At 38.4% G+C, this 19,844-nt stretch overlaps 1 protein-coding gene across 1 annotated transcript; it reads left to right on the top strand.

Annotated features, from left to right (window-relative positions):
* Positions 1-846: 846 nt before the first annotated feature.
* On the top strand, positions 847-19,134 carry LOC118250153 (1-acylglycerol-3-phosphate O-acyltransferase Pnpla3-like). Its single transcript, XM_035550945.1, has 9 exons — positions 847-1,172; positions 4,364-4,596; positions 5,526-5,591; positions 8,698-8,907; positions 10,069-10,129; positions 12,280-12,495; positions 13,473-13,605; positions 14,465-14,581; positions 16,779-19,134. Exons 1-9 carry the CDS (start codon positions 986-988, stop codon positions 17,086-17,088), a joined length of 1,533 nt encoding a protein of 510 aa, XP_035406838.1. The 5' UTR covers positions 847-985; the 3' UTR covers positions 17,089-19,134.
* The last annotated feature ends 710 nt before the right edge of the window (positions 19,135-19,844 follow it).

Genomic DNA, 19,844 nt, shown 5'->3' with positions numbered 1-19,844 from the left:
TGAGACTTCCAGAGCACTTGTTTTCTAAATGTTTCTGTGCACCCCTCTGGCCTGCAATGGCCTACTCCACAGAAGTATCTGGGCTAGCAGGGAAGGTGGTCTACAGAGCTGACACAGTGGCATTGCTACACTGGTGCAGACCAGAGTCAGGGCTGGCCGACACCTCTTCATAGGGGTGTTATGTGGCTGTGAGACAGCTCTTCCATAGCATGTGTTGGTCAACAGGCCCGTTTGCTGCTGGGCTAGATGTGGTGACGTGGTGGGGCATTAAGCAATTCTGTACAGGCAGTCGCAGGTGACCCTATGGGGAGGGAGGTGGGTTAGCGATGGGACGTGGTTGGATGTGTGGATGATTGGATGTATCCAGCCTAGATGGTGCTATGGTTCTCTGTTAATCACTGATGGCCCGGCAAGCTGTCAGCACGTTCCAGGCTTTCTGGCAGCACTCAGGCACCTGAAGATGCCGATGTGAAACCTCCGGAGAACCCTCTGTGCCTGGCTCCCGCGGTCGGTTGCTCAGCCCGCCGGGGACTTCACAAGCTCCATCAGACGATGCTGGTTGTTTGGGCTGGGAGTGGTATTTACCTCCTCTGCCCATGCTTCTGTCCCTAAAACGCCGTTGGGGCGTGCCACCTGAGGCACTCGGTGCCGAACGCAACCTGTACGTCCATCCTCCCTTTATTATTTAGCCCGTCATCCCCTCAGCCGGGCCCCGCCTCACAGTCGGGTGGGGGACGGGGACACCGGATGGGGGCGGGGCTTCATTTGCATCCGCCCCGGGGTTGGCTGGGCCGCCGCTGTGCCATGGCGAGGCGGCGAGCGGCAGCACGCCATTGGCTGTCCGGCGGGGCTGGGCGGGGCCGCGGCGGGGAGCCGCAGGATAGCTCCGCACTCGCGTACTGCGCGGGGTGACGGACGCTGCGGTGGTTGGAGCAGCGGCAGCGCGAGTGGCTGTAACGGCCGCAACGGCTAGCTGCTGGTGGCCATGCTGGACCGCGAGCGCGGCTGGAGCGTGTCGTTCGCTGGCTGCGGTTTCCTGGGCGTCTACCACATCGGCGCGGCCACCTGCCTGCAGGAGCACGCCCCGCACATCATTCGCGACGCACGGCACATCTACGGCGCCTCGGCCGGAGCGCTGGCCGGCGCCGTGCTGGTCGGAGGCGGCTCGCTGGGTGCGGGGCGGCAGGGCGGGGCGGGGCGGGGGGGGGTTGTTCCTGGGCAGCTGTAGTCTCTCTCGGGAAATAAGCGCTCGTTATCTGGCGGGAAGAAAAACCGTATACCTTACTTCAACTTATTTGGGGCTGACGAGAACCCAAATAGATGTTTATCTAGTAAATTTGATGTGCTAGACGTTAAAGCAGGCTGATGCGTGGAAAATATCAAGCTTGTTTGGTAGTGACTAAAGTGCATTTTAAAAGGTGTATGAAACATCTGAAAATTATTTTCCTTTTAAATCAGAGATCCACGGAATAAAGGCTTGGGATGCAAAATTGATAGTTTTTGTTCACAGGAGCCATAAGAGGTTTAGAACTAGGAGGCTTTTTAAGTTCACATTTCATCTTGCTCAGAGGTAGAGGAGGAAAACCACTTATGTTGAATTTGGAAAGGGTTTGTTGGTGTTTTTAAACTTCTGAGCTCATCACTAAAATGTGAAGAAGTTCTCTGTACCTGTGAGGGACTTGTGCTGTGAAATGCTTGTCCCTGCTGCTCGGTCACTTACCTGTCACTTACGCTAAACTTCTTCAAAGTTTTAGCAATAAACTTGTATTACTTAAACATTTTAATTTAAATTTACTTGAAGGTACTAGCACAGCACGCATAAATTGTTATGAGCCTCGTACCGGCTTTTAAAACAAGCCATGTTTATCCACAGTAGCTGTTTAGTTTTAGTACATATCCAGTGCTAAGTTTTAAGATATTGTAAATGATTCAGGAAGACTTGGAAGCTGCTATAAATATAAGAAGTATTCTAAAGCACACAAATATTGTTTACCTGGCCATATGTGATATTAACAGCTTTAAACATTTTTAGTATTTTAATAATTAAGAGTTGTAAACTTAAAATTATTCCAACGTCTTTCTTATATGCCAAGTGGAATTTTCACTTTTCTATAAACACTAGATTAACTAGTGTGTTTGTCACCACTGCCCAAGGTATTATATTTTATGGACAAGTGTATTTCTTCTGGAAACATTTTTTTAAGTCACTTGGGAGTATTACAAGACGATTCAAAAACAGCCATATTCTAAAATCTTTGAGTTATTAGCAAGAATTCAGATGTTAACTCTGCATCTTTTTAGTTGTTAATTTTATGTTAATTGATATAACATGCAGTATTTATTTCTGCACTTATGGTTCCAAGTCCCACCTATTTTCACAGTTGCGTTTCCCTGTGGGAAGACAGAGCCAGGCTCTTCTTGGAGATGCCTGGTGGAAGAATGAGAGGCAGCAGACACAGTGGGAAAATGGGAAATTCTGATTAAATCAGAGGAAAAGAAAAATGCCACAATGGTGACAAAATACTGGAATAGGTGCACAGAGAAATTGTGGTATCTCTATCCTTGGAGGTGTTCAAGACTTGACTGGACCCAGGTCTGAATTACTATGCTTGTCCTCACACATAAAACCACAAGTGTGTATGTGTAGCTCTGAACAGGGTTTTTGACTAAACTTGACTTGCATTTTTTACCTCTTGGAGGTTTGTAGCCAGATGTTTTGACTAAAGGGATTTCTTTTTGTTACCTGTTGGAAAGACCAACTTAGAGTCTGTAGGTTTTCAAGTTTGACTTACTGTGAACAGACATTAAATAGAGAAAACAGAATTGGACTGCTCTAGACTGAGGGAGAAGCTTCCTTCATTGAATTTATGGGAAGATTAAGGTAGGAGCTCAGAGGCGGCTGTTCTTTTGAGGATGATACGCATTTTGGGCTGATCCAAATTGGAACTGTTGAGGTGCACTCATCTTAGATCTTCTCCATAGATGTCTTTGGACATCCAGTATTTTTGTGGTGAGGTGGTAATCCGTTCTAAGTCTATTGGCTCAGGTTTTTTTGGGTGTACTCTGTTAAGCATAGGTTTTTGGTTTAGTGTGCTAAGAAAGGCTGAGGTGTTCCTACTCGAGAGGAAAAAAAAAAAAAAAAGCTTTGTAGAAATACAGTATTTTCAAAAATAAATCTGAACTCAAAAGCAAAGTTCTTTTCAGTGCAGTGTTCGTGGTTAGCTTGATAAGTTGAATCCTATCTATTCCAGAAAGAAGCTATGTAAGTTAAAATATGCAAATTCTGAACAGATTTTTGAATGACCTTGTAGTGTATCACTCAGGTTAAACCTGTTATTTTGACCTTCCTCCCCCTCTTCTTCCAAGTTGACTTGCTTATCGGGCAATATCCACAAAGTATGCCCTGGAGAAGCATAATACTAAATATTTAAACAAAACCTTGACAGGAGGATGAGCTGTTATTCTCATTAAGCATGACTAGGTTTCTGGCTGATAGAATGGTTTAGCTGTTCTTCAGGAACAATCATGTACTCTGTAGTGGTTTGATCTAGTTCCTAAATGCTGATTTAATTGAAGAAAATTTAATTATATGTCTGTTACATATTGGTAAAAACACCTATTGAAATGGAGACCTGTGTGAGAGGTGTTGCAGATCTCCCCCACATTCCTTATCCACTAAGCAGTGGGTAAATTTTTAAAGCTAAAAATTTCCCTCTTGAAGCTCCCTACTGGAAGTTCCCATGTAATGGTCCCTTTATTGTGTTTATGTATAAAGGAAGATAAATGATGCCCTGAAATTTTAAGTTGGGTTAAAGTCCAGCAGGTATTACTAGTGGTGACGAACCCAGGCTGTGATGAACTTCTTCAGCAGAGATACTGTGGAACTAAAATCCGTGCATCGTGTAGTTTTTATGGATTTTTTTTTATGGATGTTGCATGTGGAATACTTCTATGCATACATGCATATGGAAGGTTACTCATCTTTCTTTCTTCTTAAAGAACATGTTTCTAGAATTAATAATTCCAAACAGAAGCATATTATATGGATATTCTATACCTATACTCAGAAATAACAGATATAAATAACTTAGTGGCTGGGTCTTCATGAGAACAAGTTCTAACTATTTGAAAGTCTTAGGTGACTACTTTTTTCCTTCTCAGAAGACTTTTCAACTTGCAGTTAAATGCTAGTGGACAGTTATTTCATGTATTAAAAGCTCTTGAATTTTCGTATTGGCAATCAGAAAGAAAAGTTGGAGCTCTAGAGATGATTTAGTTATAAAAGTTTGGTTTGGAGGGGTATCTTTTTCTTTTTTTTTTTATTGGCATATTTTCTATTAAATGAAATGCATTTTGTTTGCAGCTGAAGCTTGTGCAGATGTTCTGGCATTAGCGAAAGAAGCTAGAAAGCGAAATCTTGGACCTCTTCATCCTTCCTTCAACGTGATAAAGATAATACGAGATGGACTGATGAGAAATCTTCCAGAAAACACTCACCAGTTGTCATCAGGCAGACTGTGTATTTCACTAACCAGAGTATCAGATGGTAAAAATACATTGATATCTAATTTTAACTCTAAAGAAGAAGTTGTCCAGGTATGTTTATTTTGGCAACTTTTTGACGTTTTTGTAATCTCAAGTCCATTTCACATCTTTCATTGGGTTTCCATTTTAAAAATTTAAAGACATTGTTACTTTGAAAGTATTTTAAAAATTAATTCAATCTTCATTATGCCAAATTTATTCTGTTTTCCCAGTTAATATATCCGTGAACTGAGGGAGTAGGTATGTGAGATCAATCTTAAAATGGACAAAGGCCATTTTAAGATTGGACAAAAGGACAAAGTGCTGTGTATCTAATGACAGTGTCTTTCATGAAGAAGGTTTTTTAAGGTTGTTCTTATAAAAGCAGTCATCAGGAAACAGTCAAAAATACCTTTTTTTTATTTCTTAATATCCATGAATAAGCTAGTTCTATATTATTACTCTGGGATCATGCTAGTGTCCCCAGTTAGTTACTTTGGTTACTCAGAAGAGTGCTGCTTCCGTGCCCAGGGAAGCAGTTGAGTCACCATCCCTGGAGGTATTTAAAAGATGTTTAGATGTAGAGCTTAGTGATGTGGTTTAGTGGAGGACTTGTTAGTGTTAGGTCAGAGGTTGGACTAGGTGATCTTGGAGGTCTCTTCCAACCTAGATGATTCTGTGGTTCTGTGAAAATGTGTAGCTTGAGGGAATGATCATAAACTTTTTCTTGCTAATTAGCATTTCTACAAATGGTCTTTTAGTGAGTCGTATCTTTTTTTTAATGGATTGGGGTTGCATTCCATAAAGAAGTTTGAACACCCTCAATTGTCTATGTAAAATAATGCTTGTTAATAATATATATTTTTTTTATTTAAGAATACTTGCTGTTGGTTGTTTTTTGATTCAGTTGTTCTTGCCAACAGCTAAAGAGATAAAGATAAATGATAAATTTAATAATAGAACAGTTACCATTTAATTTATATAATCTCATTTTTCTACAGGCTTTGATCTGTAGTTCATTTGTCCCCATTTATTGCGGCCTAATTCCACCATCATTTAGAGGTGTGGTAAGTCCTAGTTTTTGATTTTTAAAAACACTTGTATCTATTCAGAAAATAATAAAAGACAATGTATATACTTTTTTGTTGTTGTTATCCTACAATAAAATAAATAAGCTCTCATCAGAGCTTTTAGTACTGTAGCTGTATGTATGTTACTACTTTTCAAAAGAGCAAGGGAACAGCAGATGTGTTGGAAGTAGAAGATATGTATCTCTTCTCCATCCTGGAAAAAAAAATCCCCCCCTCAAATGTCTCATTTGCTGATGTAGTAATTAAAATAGAGTATTCTAAGCTAGCAAAAGTGAACATTTAAGGATAAATATTTAATGAAGACAGTGATGCTCACTTACATGCATAAATTGATAGGAAGGATCACTTGTTTATTTTGGGGGAAAAAAAAATCTGAGAGATTATATTGTATATCTGCATGTTCTTGGTATAGATAAATCTGCCTTAAAACTGAATTTCAATTCAATTAGATATAGCCAAAGATTTTTAATGTCTTGTCATTGGTGTTAAGTGTGAAAGAGATTGCTCGTCAGTCTGTTCCCATTACTTCACAGGAACTCTTGGTTACAAAACCTCTTAATACTTCATGGCTGTACTGGGTTTTCTAAAATCCCACATTAAAGGGGCAACAACTGCAAAAAAATCAGTATAGTTTGCAGATGTTTTGATTAACAGGTCTGAAAGTGGGCATGCACTTCATCATATTAATGGCTTTTTTTTATGGTGTTGCACTAACTTGCGTTTTCTTTCCTTCCAAATTTGATGTTCCTTACATAAGGAGAGGGGAAGTATGTTGAAAGAAAACTCAAAACTTCCTTAACATTGTTTGATTACAGACTGTTCTGAAGGCTATCTGGAAGTGCTAAAAGGTCAAGGATAGCCATGGAATGTATTTTCTTCTGCTGCTGAAATTAAAGCAAAAGTGATTAGAACTGTGTAGGGATTTATCTTTATCTGTATTTCTAAACCTTGTATGTCTTCTTAAAATCCTCCAGATTAAAGGTGTTATGAAAACAGGACGTTGGACTGAAGCCAAGGTTTAGGTGGATCCAGGATAATCTGGCTACTCAGTCCTTGTCACCAGACAACAATGTTATTTTAAAAGGCTTAGTTCAGAGTACAAAAACATACAAGAGATATTTGATTTGGTTCTGTTTTGAGGCAAGGGGAAAGAAGGAATCTTATCGTTTTGTTCTTTGCGATTATTTTGATATGATTTTAATGCATAGAAGTCACGTTGTAACATGGTAATAGTATTACACTTGTGTATGCTTGGTATGAGTCCTGTAGGGTGTAAACACAATGGAATGTCTAGTATTTAAACTTTGTAGCATCTTGCCGTTTATTGGCTTGACGCTTTGTGCCTATATACCCTGTCTTCCAAAGACTTGAAGATAACTTCCAATAGATGTACAATACTAATAATATGCAACAGCTCTTCTGTGTGCATCTACTGCAACAACTGACGCTCAGAGTGTTTATAGAGCATTACTTTGCAGACCACGTTGCATTCAATAGCATGGTAAGCGCCAGCAAAAGAAACAGATTTGCTGAAGTTTATTATATAACACAACTTCAGTTCTGGGCTAGCTATTCTGTAAGCAGTAGAAATGCCAAAGGCTAGTTTCTGTTGGATTTGAGGTGCTTCTCCAAGATGAACTTTTTCCTTTTTTGCGAAGTGTTTGGGTGATGTGTTTGTTTTACACCTTTCAAACACAGTGTTTGAGATTAAACATTTTGTGAGGGAATAAATGGACAGAAACTGAAGAAGGAAAAAGGCAAAAAATAACAAAACCACAACCAACAAGTATTTATGTAGAACAGTAGATCAGGTGTGTGCTTCCATCCTTGAATAATTTAATGAGAAGACTGCATGCTATGATTCCACCTTTGCTTCTTGACCAAACAGCTTGTATGGTGCTTGATAATTCCACAAAGGACTTGGTGATTGCCTGAGTACCTTAGTGATTGCATTATACACCTGGAGGAAGTTTGTCAGCAGCTGCATACTGCTGAGTCTAAAAAGTGTTTGAGAAAGCTGGTAGGTAGGAACAAGCTGCTCTAAAAGAGTACGTTGGATAAATTGCTCTGAAGCTGTCCTCTTCCTCATTCCTAATGTGTTTCTCAGAATGCTTAGGGAGCTAGTATCAAGACGGATTAAATTGATAATCCAGGTTGCTCCTGCTCAAAACATTACCTTACTTTTACATTTTATAAAGGACCTTCAGTTCTCTCTGACACCTAGTTAGGAAGGAGGAAAATGGAGCCAGTAGAACAGCAAAGTTGGTAATGAGGAATGGGCTTTCGACATTGTCAGAACAAACTGGCTAAAATTCATCCTACTGGAAAGAAGGCTGTTGTGAGTGACCCAATAAGTTGTCTTTGCTCATAGCAGCTGCAGCACTATAGATTTATTACCCCAATATAGAACTCCTCAGTTCTTGAGTCTTAAAATGTCTGAGATGATGATGCACTAAAACTACAGGCATGGGCAGTTAAACACAAAGACTAAAGGATAACCTGGAACAGCTTCTGAACTTGCATGCAAAGCGGAGCGGATACCCACAACTGATGTCAGGAATCCTGAAGCTTTTTTTACTTGCTGTTTCTTCATGTACAAATATTTATGATGCTTTTATATTAAATTCTAGTTACTAAGAGCAATTTTAAGTAACTCATATTCTAACTATATGGATTAATATCGAGGAACTTGAGATTCAAAGTGTAGAGCTATTCTTTTACTTGTGTTCTTTCTACAGAGGCACCCAGGTAGCTCTTAGTTTTGTGCTGTCCTTTGAGGAAGACGAGACAGTTGCACTAATATTTTTAGTGCACGTTGTGTGGGATTATCATCCCTAAAATGGACTTTTTCTTTCTTAAACATCCAGAAAAGTCACAAATAGAATGCTCTTAGACTATCTATGGAGCTACAGGTACAAATGTTTAAGTGACGTAAGAGGACAAAACATACTACTGAAAATGTTTAGACTGGGAGCGTAGACAGAGACTGTACTATTATTCTTAAGTGATATTTAGTTCTCTAATGGGAAATCTGCTATTTAGAAAATTTCAATGTTCTTTTTACTTCCTTTAATATTTGTAGCGCTATGTGGATGGAGGAATCAGTGACAACTTGCCTCAGTATGAATCTAAGAATACAATCACAGTTTCACCTTTTGCTGGGGAGTGTGATATCTGCCCAAAGGGGAATTCAGCCAATTTTCATGAAATGAACTTGACCAACACCAGCATTCAGCTCAGTTTGGGGAACCTTTATCGTTTAACACAAGCACTCTTTCCACCAGAACCTAAGGTAACTTCATGTAGTTACTAAAACATTTTTCCAATATATAGGCTTTGTTTTTGCAGAAAGCTACAGTAATCTTAGCACTTCATCTAGTCATATAAAGTTTTCTGTTGACAACTTCTCTTGTTTCTATTTTATTCGTAGCCTGTCTTCATTCTAAAAGAATGAAGTTAGAACTAGATGATCTTTGAGGTCACTTCCAACCCAAGCCATTCTATGATTCATTCTCCTTATTTTTAGTCTCTCTGACTAAAAATGGTATTGGCTTTCTCTGTTTATTTAGGAATTAACACAGGATTCTATCATAAAATCAACACTGGTAAATTAATAACAGGCAGTTTAGAGTCCTTTCATGTTTACCTGCTAACCAGGTTCTTCAGAACTTTGCAGTTCTAAAGCAACAGGTCTTTGTAAACTTAATACTTGATGCAGGCAGCTTGCCTTTAAATTTTGCTAAGCACTTGTAATTGCAGATCTGATGAGGGAAATAGCTTGAATTGCAGTTGCTGAAGCTGAAAAAATGAAAACAGACTTTGCCAACTGGCTTTTGGGATATACTACAGAGGAGAAATGTTTCTGACTACTATAGTTGTGTTTTGTTTTGTTTTTTTTTAATTGGGAGGGTTTTGACCATTTGGAAAAAAAAAAGTTAAATTTTACTTATGTATGTGTTAATTTTTTTCTTTTGTCTAGGACTACTGTGTACATTAGTAGGTGAGCTGGTGTTGCATCTGGTGAAAGATGTTTTCATGTGGAAGGCTAAGTTTGAGCTTGAACATGCGAATTGCACAGCTGACTTCTCACTGTTTTGGGAATTGGGAAGCACAGGGAGGGAACGGGGGAATTGGCATATTCTACTAAGCCACCCTGTTACATTGCTCCTGACATAGACTAGCCAAAGGAGGAAACTCTTGCAAACAGTTAGAATGTTGTCCTTTAAGCTGAGTAATTCAGTACATCTATGATAGTTGAAAAATAAGCTTACATATGCATGATCACGTGTGTCACACAGTAGGTTTATTGATGTGAATCTGTTGAATTAGAGCAATTGTAAGAAACTTCTAGAATTATAAGGATGAAAGGTAGATGTAAATGGCTTTGCATTCTGTGAACTCTTGATCTTAAATCTCCTTTTATTTGGCTGACTCATTTACCCTCTGCTTGCAGGTACTTGGAGAGATTTGTGAGCAAGGATATTCAGATGCTTTTAAATTCTTGAAAGAGAATGGTATGTTACACTTGTGGATAATTACTGATGATATGGTCTTAACCTGGGTTTAAAAATTAAAAAAAAATGGGTGAAGCGGTTTTAAGTAGCTAAGAGGGGCTAAGTCATAGAGGCTTTTTGAAGGTAAGTTATCATCATGGTAAGTTATATTTTCATTCTGAATTTCATTTGATAGAAATCATAGTAGTCACTAGTCATCTGAGGCAGTTGTGCTGTCATGTAGAAATTGCACTTCTGGGGTTTTGTCAAACTTGTATGAAGTGAATGTTACGGTATTGTTAAGTGAAATAACCAGGGAATTCTAATTCCAGGAAAAATGTATTACTAGTTTCTTCTGTGTTATCCTTAAAGGATAGGAATAGGCTATTGTTACCCACTCCTCTGTAACCTGCATCTTACCGCTTCCTCTTCTGTATCATCCAAATAAATTTGTAGGTGAACTCTTATAGTCCAGAACTGGGAGCTGGCTAACAATATAAAATCAGTAATGGACAAATACTTTGTATTATGAAAGACTTTAAAAGAAGAGGACTTGTACTGTAGCAGTTACTGGGATCTGGATAAGTTTGTGAATAAGAATTAAAACCTGCTTCATTTTGCTCTTCAATTCCAGTAACATAGTTTATATTGATAAATGCTATTCCCTGATCAACTTGGGGACGGACAGGTTAAAGACAATAACTTAATATTAGCATGGAATTAACCATATGTAAGGTATGCCTACTCCCTATATTTGTTGGAAGCAGAAGCAAATTGGAGATAGTACTTGGTCAGATTAGAGGAATGGAAATTGAATTGTGATACTTGTACTATTAAAGCTAGTGCCACCTGCAGTGCTGTAATGTAGTCATAGCTTAATGTGCTCATTACTCATTCTCTGTTATAACTACGTATTAAATATTCAAGTCTCCTTGAAACAATTTCGTCACTGTTAAAGAACATCACAGTTCAGGTTAAGAGTTTCATTTCTAGTAATATTATTATATATTTACTGAGAGAGTCCCACTTTAGATCCTTTATGAAGTGATTAAAAGCACAACTTTTACAAAAAGAACCCGGCCTATAATTTGAGGTTGCTTGTGCTAAGATGGGCTGTGTTGCTGTACTGTTTCACAAGTTTCCTGTGTGCACATTTCCATCTGACACTGTCTGAGATTGCTTGCAGGTCTTCCATGGTGTCTTTCCCACACATCTTCTCTGTATTGCACTATTGTCCTCCTTCTCGTACTACTGATACCTTTGTTCTTATTCCGTCACAGGTTTGTGAATCAGTGATAACTGTAGCCTCTCCAAACTCATTCATTATTCATATCCTTTCTCATTGAGCTATTTCAACTGTAGGAGCTATTCCCCCCTCCCCCCCCCCCCCCCCAAAGAACATGTTGATTTAGATAACTCTCTGCTATATTCATTGTATATTCTTTTGACATTTATCTTTTAGGAGTACTTGTAAGTAGGATATAGATTCTATTGCATGTAGGTGTGGGTCCTAGTTAAATTTGGTAGTCTTTATATATAGTAACTTCATGTTGTTTTTCTGGAGACTGAATGTAAATACTCCTTTTTGTTATAGTTCACTTTGTGCTTATTTTCTAATCCTCAATTCTAAGGCAATTAGAAGTGCTATTTGTTAATCGGAATCCACCGCTTTTGCAAGGCAACTAATACTGATTTATATCTATACTTTGAATATATCTTTAAACAATATTGCACCCTACTTGCTTTCCTTTTTTGCTTTATTGTGACAGTAGCTCAGAGTACTCTTGTGAAAACTGCCATGTCAAATTTCCCAAATTGGTCTGATGTATTGAGGATGTTTTCTTTCAAGTAAAAACAAAATCAGTTTTCTTCTTTTTTAACTATTTCCTTTGTTGCTGGAAAACAACTTTGGCAAATGACTGTGTTTCCAACGCAGTTTCAGTTAATTGTTCACTTTTTCATTTTCTTTAGAACTCATTTTAAAGTAAGACCTAAACCTCCAAAAGAGTATTCATCAATATGACTAAATGTTTGTAGACTTATAAGAGCAAGTGTATTGGACATTGGGTAGATAATGTTCCCTCAGGATAAGGACTTCTGTAAAGATCCAGAGTACAGGTACTCTGAAGACCTGTGGAGTGAGCCTAAGTGGAAGCTCTTGACTCTTTCAGGTATTCTGAATGACTCAATTTATGTCAGCTTGTCCTTCACAAAAAGAAATCCACATGAGGCTGTGCAACACGTTGACTATATGAAGAAAAAAAATATTTCTGAAAACAACAGAGTGGAAACTTCAAAAGTGGAAGTACTCAGTAACCAGATAAAACAAAATTCATGGCCTTTGGAGAAGAGCATATTTGAGAGTCTACCTCCTAGGCTTCGTAAAGGTATGTTCTTCAGACTGTTCTGTAACTTTAAATGACAAACTTCGATTTCCCAACTTGCCCCCCTGCCTTACTCTTATCTTATAATTTGCATTAAATGTTTTTTATTTAATCTTGTAATTCCCTATGAAATTAGAGACTAGCTCAAGCCAAAAATGTTGCTTAAATGCTCACAAAATGTGAATGTGTACATTTTGATTTAGTTACAAAAATAAGATTGAGCTTAGAAGGAGCTACTTTTAACACTGTGGAGTCATGAACAGGATTCTTATTTGGTTTTGGATATATTTTGCTCATCCACAGTATCTTTATAAGTGTATATTTCACAACAAATTTGAACCTCAAATCCAAATACCAGTTACCACCATCTTATTTTTAAACCATACTTCAGTAGATTTCTAATTGTCTGTTTTTCTTGACTTTTTAATAAGATGTTAATAGACCAGGAACACTTCTAATATTTCTTAATCTATAATTTTTACCAAGGTTTTTTGTAGATGCTGAACAGTATTTTCAAGATCAGAAATTCCTAGTTCCAGTGACCTAGGAGAACAAAATCTGAAGTGTGAAACTTCTGAAACCATATATATAACAACTAGAACGTGTGGAACTCTCGAATTTAAACTCCTTAAAGTTACACAGTCTCAGATAAGACAAGAATGCTGTATAAAATATATAAGTATTTTTTGGAGAGGGGAACCTTACATCCTCTCATCATAAATTAATACTTATATTTATTGCTTAAAATTTCAGGGTAATGCCTTTTTGTCCCTGTGGTATTAGTCAGTGCTTCACATATTTTAAAGTAGCATAGAGAAGGTTTATGATAAGAGTGCCTTGAGATTACCTTTTTTAGTTTCTGTCTGAACATTGCTCAGTAAGACTTCACAATATTGACTGAAGATTACCAAACCTTGAGCAAATTATTTAAACAATTTTCAAATAATCTTTTTTTTTTTTCCAAAACAATTATTCTTAAGCACTGCAGGAAGCCTGTAAAGAACCAAATGGATTCTATGCTCAGTTCTCTAAACTCTTCCCAATACGAGTGATATCTTACCTGATGCTACCATATACACTGCCTGTGGAGTCTGCTTATTCTGCTGCTTTACGGTAAAACTTTTTCATGAACAATTTTATATTTATTATACTTGAGTATAAATGAATGCTGATTAATTTTTTGTAGGCACTCTGGTACTCTATAATTCAAGTGTTAACTGTCTAAAGTCCATAATTTCTACCTACGTAATATATCCTCCTAAAACCTGTATAGTCTAAGGCTAGATAAACATATTAAGAAGACTTCTAAAAACAACGACAAACTACTAAAAGCTGTCTTTTAATTGCTCAAAAGAAGTCCCCTTAATTGTGTTTGCCAGGAGCAGATTCTTTACTACTACTGCTATATTGTGCAGTAAAATATTTTTCTCTGCCACTTAACATGGCCCTTCTGCATCATATTTGACAGATGAGAAGCAGTCAACAGAATTATGTGGTGTTCCCCTCTCCCCCCAGTGTAACTGACTGAGGTTAAGAGCATTATAAGGAAAAAGAATGTATTTGTGACTTTGTTCTATTTCTGCCTTACTCTTGTTCTTCCTTTCCCATGTAACATTAAACTGACAACCAAGTTCCTACTATGCAGAAAGGTCTCAGAGACGGAAGTTTCCTTCAGTCTTCCTAAAAGTTGGTAACGTTGTATAGAATACACATACTGGTCAGACACTAAGCATAGATCAGAGACATAGTGCTGTGTGCTGCACTTCTTTTCTTAGCTTGTAGAAAAGAGATGAGTGAGATAGATGAAAATTTAGAGAGGTTGAGAAGACCTGGAGATATTGGTAGGGGAGTTAACACAGCTTTCATTCTCGCTGAGTTATTTTGTTGGATGTGGGACTCGGTGTGTGGAAATATAATGTACATTAGCTTTACTGCTTACAAAGTACCTTGCGTATTTTGATTTTGATTGTAGGTTAGTGAACTGGTTTCCTGACATGCCGGCTGATGTTCGATGGATGCAAGAACAGTTTTGTCAGATTGCTGGTACAGTTTATTCCCAGGCCAAAAGGAGGCTTTTCTGTACATCCAGGTAAACTGGTGTGCTGCTGCATGTAAACGATGTATTTTTTGGAATTCTCTCTTATCAGAGTTTCAAGAACTACTAAGTTTCCCCCTTTAAACAGGATTTAATCATTTTCTCCAGGGTAGCACAAAATGGTTCTCACTGCTTCTAACCCTTATCTTTGTTTTTTAAGACTATTGTGTGGAGTTTCTTGTTTGTAACTGATCAATGACTGCTACATACCTGAGATGTAGAGGTGTTGCCTGTTGGTATGCTTATGCTTTTGGGGGTGTTACAGAACAAGCATTGGACTGGAAACAAAGACCATGTTTCTGCTCTGCTCCATAGCAGCTGGAACAATCAGTAAGAAAAGAGGAGAAGGTTGCTCAAGAAATTCTAAATCAGATGTGGGAGTTTGGAACTGGAAAATGTTGGGAGAAAGACTTTATGTGGAAAGAGCAAGCTCTTGGTCATAAAACAGGGCATGGTGGTCACATGGCTTTTCCTCCATGCTTTTATGGTATCTTAAAGGTGATTGATTGATTGTCCTGGTTTTGGCTGGGATAGAGTTAAATAATTTTCTTCCTAGTATCTGGTACAGTGTTATGTTTTGGACTTAGGATGAGAATAATGTTGATAACACCTGTGTTTCAGTTGTTGCAGAGCAGTGCTCACAGTGAGCCAAGAGCTTTTCTGTTTCTCTCACTGATGTGCCAGTGATGAGGCTGGGGGTGCACCAGAGGTTGGGAGGGGACACAGCCAGGACAGCTGACCCAGGATGACCAAAGGGACATTCCGTACCATGTAATGTTGTGCTCAGCAATAAAAGCTGGGGGGAAGAAAGGGGGCGAGAGGGGGCGGACATTTGGAGTGATGGCATTTATCTTCCCAAGAAACTTGCGTAATGGACCTGTTTTCTAACAAATGGCTGAACTTCCGCTTGCCGATGGGAAACAGTGAATAATTTCCTTGTTTTGCTTTTGCTTCACCTAGTAAAGTGTCTTAATCTCAACCCACAAGTTCTTGTGGCCTCTGACTTTTCTCCCCCATCCCACATGGGGAGAGTGAGCAAGCAGTTCCGTGGTACTTGGCTGCCTACTGGGATTAAACCACAATAGTGATCAACTCCCACAGAACTGTTTATATTGTCAAAAACTCTCAAAGTTTTCTGACGCCTTTCTTTAAGTGGATTTCATCTTCAGGTAGCTAGGTCCCAAGGCTCTGTATGTAGAATCCTGCACTGTATTCTATAGGCAACTGTGGGCATGTACTGTGTTTCAGCATCCATCACGAACTTATTGCTGCTTTTGCAGAAATACCCCCACTGTTTTTTTCCTCTCTTCTTGTTATGTCATCAGATCTAGATTCTCTTTTGCAATCAGACCTAAATCTTGTGAAAATTTGAGCTGTTAACAGTTTGGACATCCTCTTAGTAAACCTAACCTTCTGGATGGTATCTCCTAGTGCAAGTGAAATTCAAGTGTGGAAACTGAAGTTGAAACGTGTGATAGGGAGGGAGTTTGTTTGGAGGGGGGGAGTGGTGGTTTGATATGTTTTTATAGTTGTTGGGTTTTTGTGTTGTCTATTTGCAAAGACACTGAAAGAGAGAGAAGACAGAACTTTTTTGAAAAAAAGATGTGTATTCTTGGTGACAACTTCAGTTTCCTGCTTCTCAAATTACAAAGGACTAACCTGGTGGTTCAGGTGCTGTTGTAAAGCTTAAAATTCTGTTCCAGCTATTTAAGTTGGTGATACTTAGCTGGTTGTGAAGTGTAATGCAGAGATGGTGTTCATGAAGTCGAACAACTATCTTTGCTTGTGAATGTTGAGACCATGCTAATTAATGTCTGCTAACCACTGTGATTGGTAAGTGACCAAATACTCCAGGTGGATAGCTGGGGGAGATCAGAACTCCTCAAGTGGTAATGTACGAGGTATGAGCTGCGTCTCTCCATCTAAGCTTATCAGAACAGTACGATGATTTTTAACGTAACAATTTTATACCTATTTCTATGGACAATACATAATGGTAGATTGCCCTTATTCGAGGTAAGATTGCTTTAAGATTATTTTCCTGTTGTCCTATGTCCTGACTCATTAAATGCATTTAGTATTAACCATTTTCCTGTAGTGTTCTTCCTCATGGAGATTCCCTGTAAAGTATCTGAACAGTAATAGAATTGTCATTCAAACATTAGTAATCTTTTTTTTTCTTCTTAAACAGGAAAGACAATTATGCATCGTTAAGGAAATGTCAAACTGCCCCATCTACTGTGGAATTTCATTCCTCATACTGTCATCTTCATCACTGTCATCAAGTGCCTCACTCTTCTGTGGACATTGAAACCTGGCTCTGGGAGTCTTCACAATACATGGACTCAGTTATGAAACATGTTTCTGCTAATCCAAAGGAGCAGTCAGACTCCTATCCTAATTTTCTCCCAAATTCTGATGAGTCTGGACTGGAAATAGATTTTGACTCTTCCTCAGAGACAAGTTTCCAAACTTGTCCAGAATTAATTCCAGAAAATTAATGTGGAAATAGATTCCAAGCTTCCAAAATTCCAGTTTGGCAGAGAAATTTAAATCCTAAAAGACTAAAGGTCACTTTCTTTATTGCCAATAAGTCTTGGAGTATTGTTTACAGTTTCCTAAAAAATCTGCCTTTAGAATTCTTATATTTTATGGATCATAAAAAAAAATGTGGTTGCTATTACTAAGTAACAGACTGCATGTCTGTCAAAGCACCAGCTCAGTGAACTATAGTAAGGCTTGCAGTAAACAGTGTCTCTCTGGAAATCAGATTTTAAAAAATCTACTTTCAGAATAAAAAAAATCAATTCTGTAAGCAGCTTGTTAGACGAACAAACACTGAAAACAAAAGTTTTTTTTTAAAATACAATTCCTAATGATATGTTTTAGGATTACTTTTATAGCACTTAAATGAAATTGAACGTGTACTACATAAAGGGAATTACACATCTGAGCTTTTTAGTGGCTTCCTATGTCTGTTTGCCTTATGTTTGAACATACTGGTCTATTTATGGAAAAGTTGTCTGCATGAGATACTGTAGGAACAGTATCATTCTAGGTTCTTTTACATACTGCACAGTTCATATTACTGCTCAAGTTCCTCTATGGCTCTTCCTTGTTTTAAATACTTCAATGGAAAAAGTTGTAAGAACTGGGACACTTTCACATGAAGTGTAAACAGGTACAGTTTCAGTGACTTCATAGGACTTTTGTGTACTTAAAAAGAGCTTAATACTTGACTAAGTATTGAAAAGTAGGTAAAATAGTGGCTGTGATTAGTAGCACAAAGTAATTTGAGGTGTTTAACTTTATGGCAAATGTGAACGTACATCAATGTATAGAAAGTGGTAGATGTTGTTTTGGTCTTCTAATTGCTACCCAATCATTCTTGATAATTTCCTCCCCCCCTCCTTGCTTGAGATATTTTTTTTCTCTCCTTTCACTTCCCTCTTGCTAGAGGGGTGAAGAAAAAAAGGTCTTTTCTATCTCAGTGAGGTATGATAGCCCAAAGGAAGTTTTCCAAGAACAATTGCTGGAAGAAGCAAAAAAAAAACTTATTGAAGTAACAATATCCAGGGCCATGTGCAAAGGCCTCAAATAATGATTTGAAAATCAGCCAACTCTTATCTGTGTTGAGTGATGAGGATTTTAAATACCCCCCTACAAACATTATACATGATTTTAATAAAGACAACATATCAGTGTATGAATACTTCAGGAAAAATAAGTAACTGCTGAGATTTAACTACCCTTTTGATGTTTTGGTATCATGTCTTCGACATAGTTGTTTTTACAGTAGAAGGAAACAACTGTGTCTTCAGAGGTCAGGTTGTGCATGTGGGATGGGGCAGGTCTGTGACATTTGAAGGCTTCTCTTTCAAGAATATGAGTTCTGGGCAACCCAGGTGCAGTCCAGGGAGGAGACTATGCATGCTTACTGAAAGCATCCTGTAAAAGGAGTAGCAGACTTCAGGAATGTGATGCTCAGGAGAGAAGAAAAGGGAATGTCTGTTGCTGTAGCGTCAACTATGCTACGTAGAAATCTTTCAGATAGCAAAATCTAGCATTTCTGAATTGGACCAGCATTTAAATGGTTTATCAGTTTCTCAGATTTCCCTAGGCTCCAAGTGCTAAATTTTACAACATTAAAATGATTAAAATGAATGGCGGGGGACAGGGGAGAAACTGTCAAGCTATCAATTTTATGTTACAGAAGACTTTTACTTCAACTGCTTTATTCATTTATTGTGTGTATGCATTTTTAAATTTGCAAGAAAATTTGGAAGTGTTATTGTAACCACAACTAAAAGATAGAAGTTCTGAGTTTTATTGTCTCAAGCTTTTTGTAACATTTAACAGAATGTTATACAATTAGTTTTACCAGTATCTTTTAGAATTTAAGCATGATTGACAAGTTCTGCTTTCTGTGTACTGAGGTAGTTCTACTAAATACATTTAAATCAATATTACCCCCTTCTTCCATTCTGCATAGCTCCAATTTTCTCTAATTTTTCTAAAATAAAAAGACAATCTCTTTTGTTACCACATTTTCTTGTTACCAAGCTTTCTGGGGTATAACTGACCAACTACAACTTAACTCAAAATGCATTAATTTCATAGAATCATAGAATGGCTTGGGATGCAAAGGACCTTAAAGACCATCCAGTTTCAATGCCCCTGCCAGGGGCAGGGATGCCACCTACTAAATCAGGTTGCCCAGGGCTTCATCCGACCTGGTCTTGAACATCTCCAGGGACAGGGCATCCACAGTTTCTCTGGGCAGCCTGCTCCAGTGCCTCACCACCCTCTGAGTGAACAATTTTCTCCCAAAATCTAATCTTAATACACCCTCTTTTAGTTTAAAACTAATCACTGTTGTCCTGTCCGTTATTTGCCTGAGCAAAAATATGCTACCTACATGCCCCCTTTAAGTATTGAAAAGCTTCAATGAGATTAGCCCGGAGCCTTCTCTTTCATGCTGAATAGCCCCATCCCTCTCACCCTTTCTTCATGGGAGAGGTCTCCAGTCCTTTGAGCATCTTTGTGGGCCTCCTCTGGACTCACTCTAACACCCCCACATCCTTCTGGTGCTGGGGACCCAAAAGCTGGACACAATACTCCAAGTGGGGCCTCACAAGGGTGAGGGGGATGATCCCCTCCCTCGACCTGCTTCTGGCCACCCCTCTGTTGCTGCAGCCCACAATGCAGTTGCCATTCTGGGCTGCAAGCATGCACTGCTGGCTCATGCCAAGCTTTT

Source organism: Cygnus atratus, chromosome 1, assembly GCF_013377495.2.
Source record: "Cygnus atratus isolate AKBS03 ecotype Queensland, Australia chromosome 1, CAtr_DNAZoo_HiC_assembly, whole genome shotgun sequence".
In the NCBI taxonomy this organism is placed as follows: Eukaryota; Metazoa; Chordata; class Aves; order Anseriformes; family Anatidae; genus Cygnus; species Cygnus atratus.
The sequence above is the reverse complement of the archived record's forward strand: the minus strand, read 5'-3'. Positions and strand labels throughout refer to the sequence as shown.

What these genes read in the sequence shown, in the direction of transcription:
- LOC118250153 (XM_035550945.1), top strand. Translation starts at nt 986, where the DNA reads ATGCTGGACCGCGAGCGCGGCTGGAGCGTGTCGTTCGCTGGCTGCGGT. An exon ending in GGTCGGAGGCGGCTCGCTGG is followed by an intron (nt 1,173 to 4,363) that starts GTGCGGGGCGGC and finishes TTTTGTTTGCAG; the next exon opens with CTGAAGCTTGTGCAGATGTT. An exon ending in AGGCTTTTCTGTACATCCAG is followed by an intron (nt 14,582 to 16,778) that starts GTAAACTGGTGT and finishes CTTCTTAAACAG; the next exon opens with GAAAGACAATTATGCATCGT.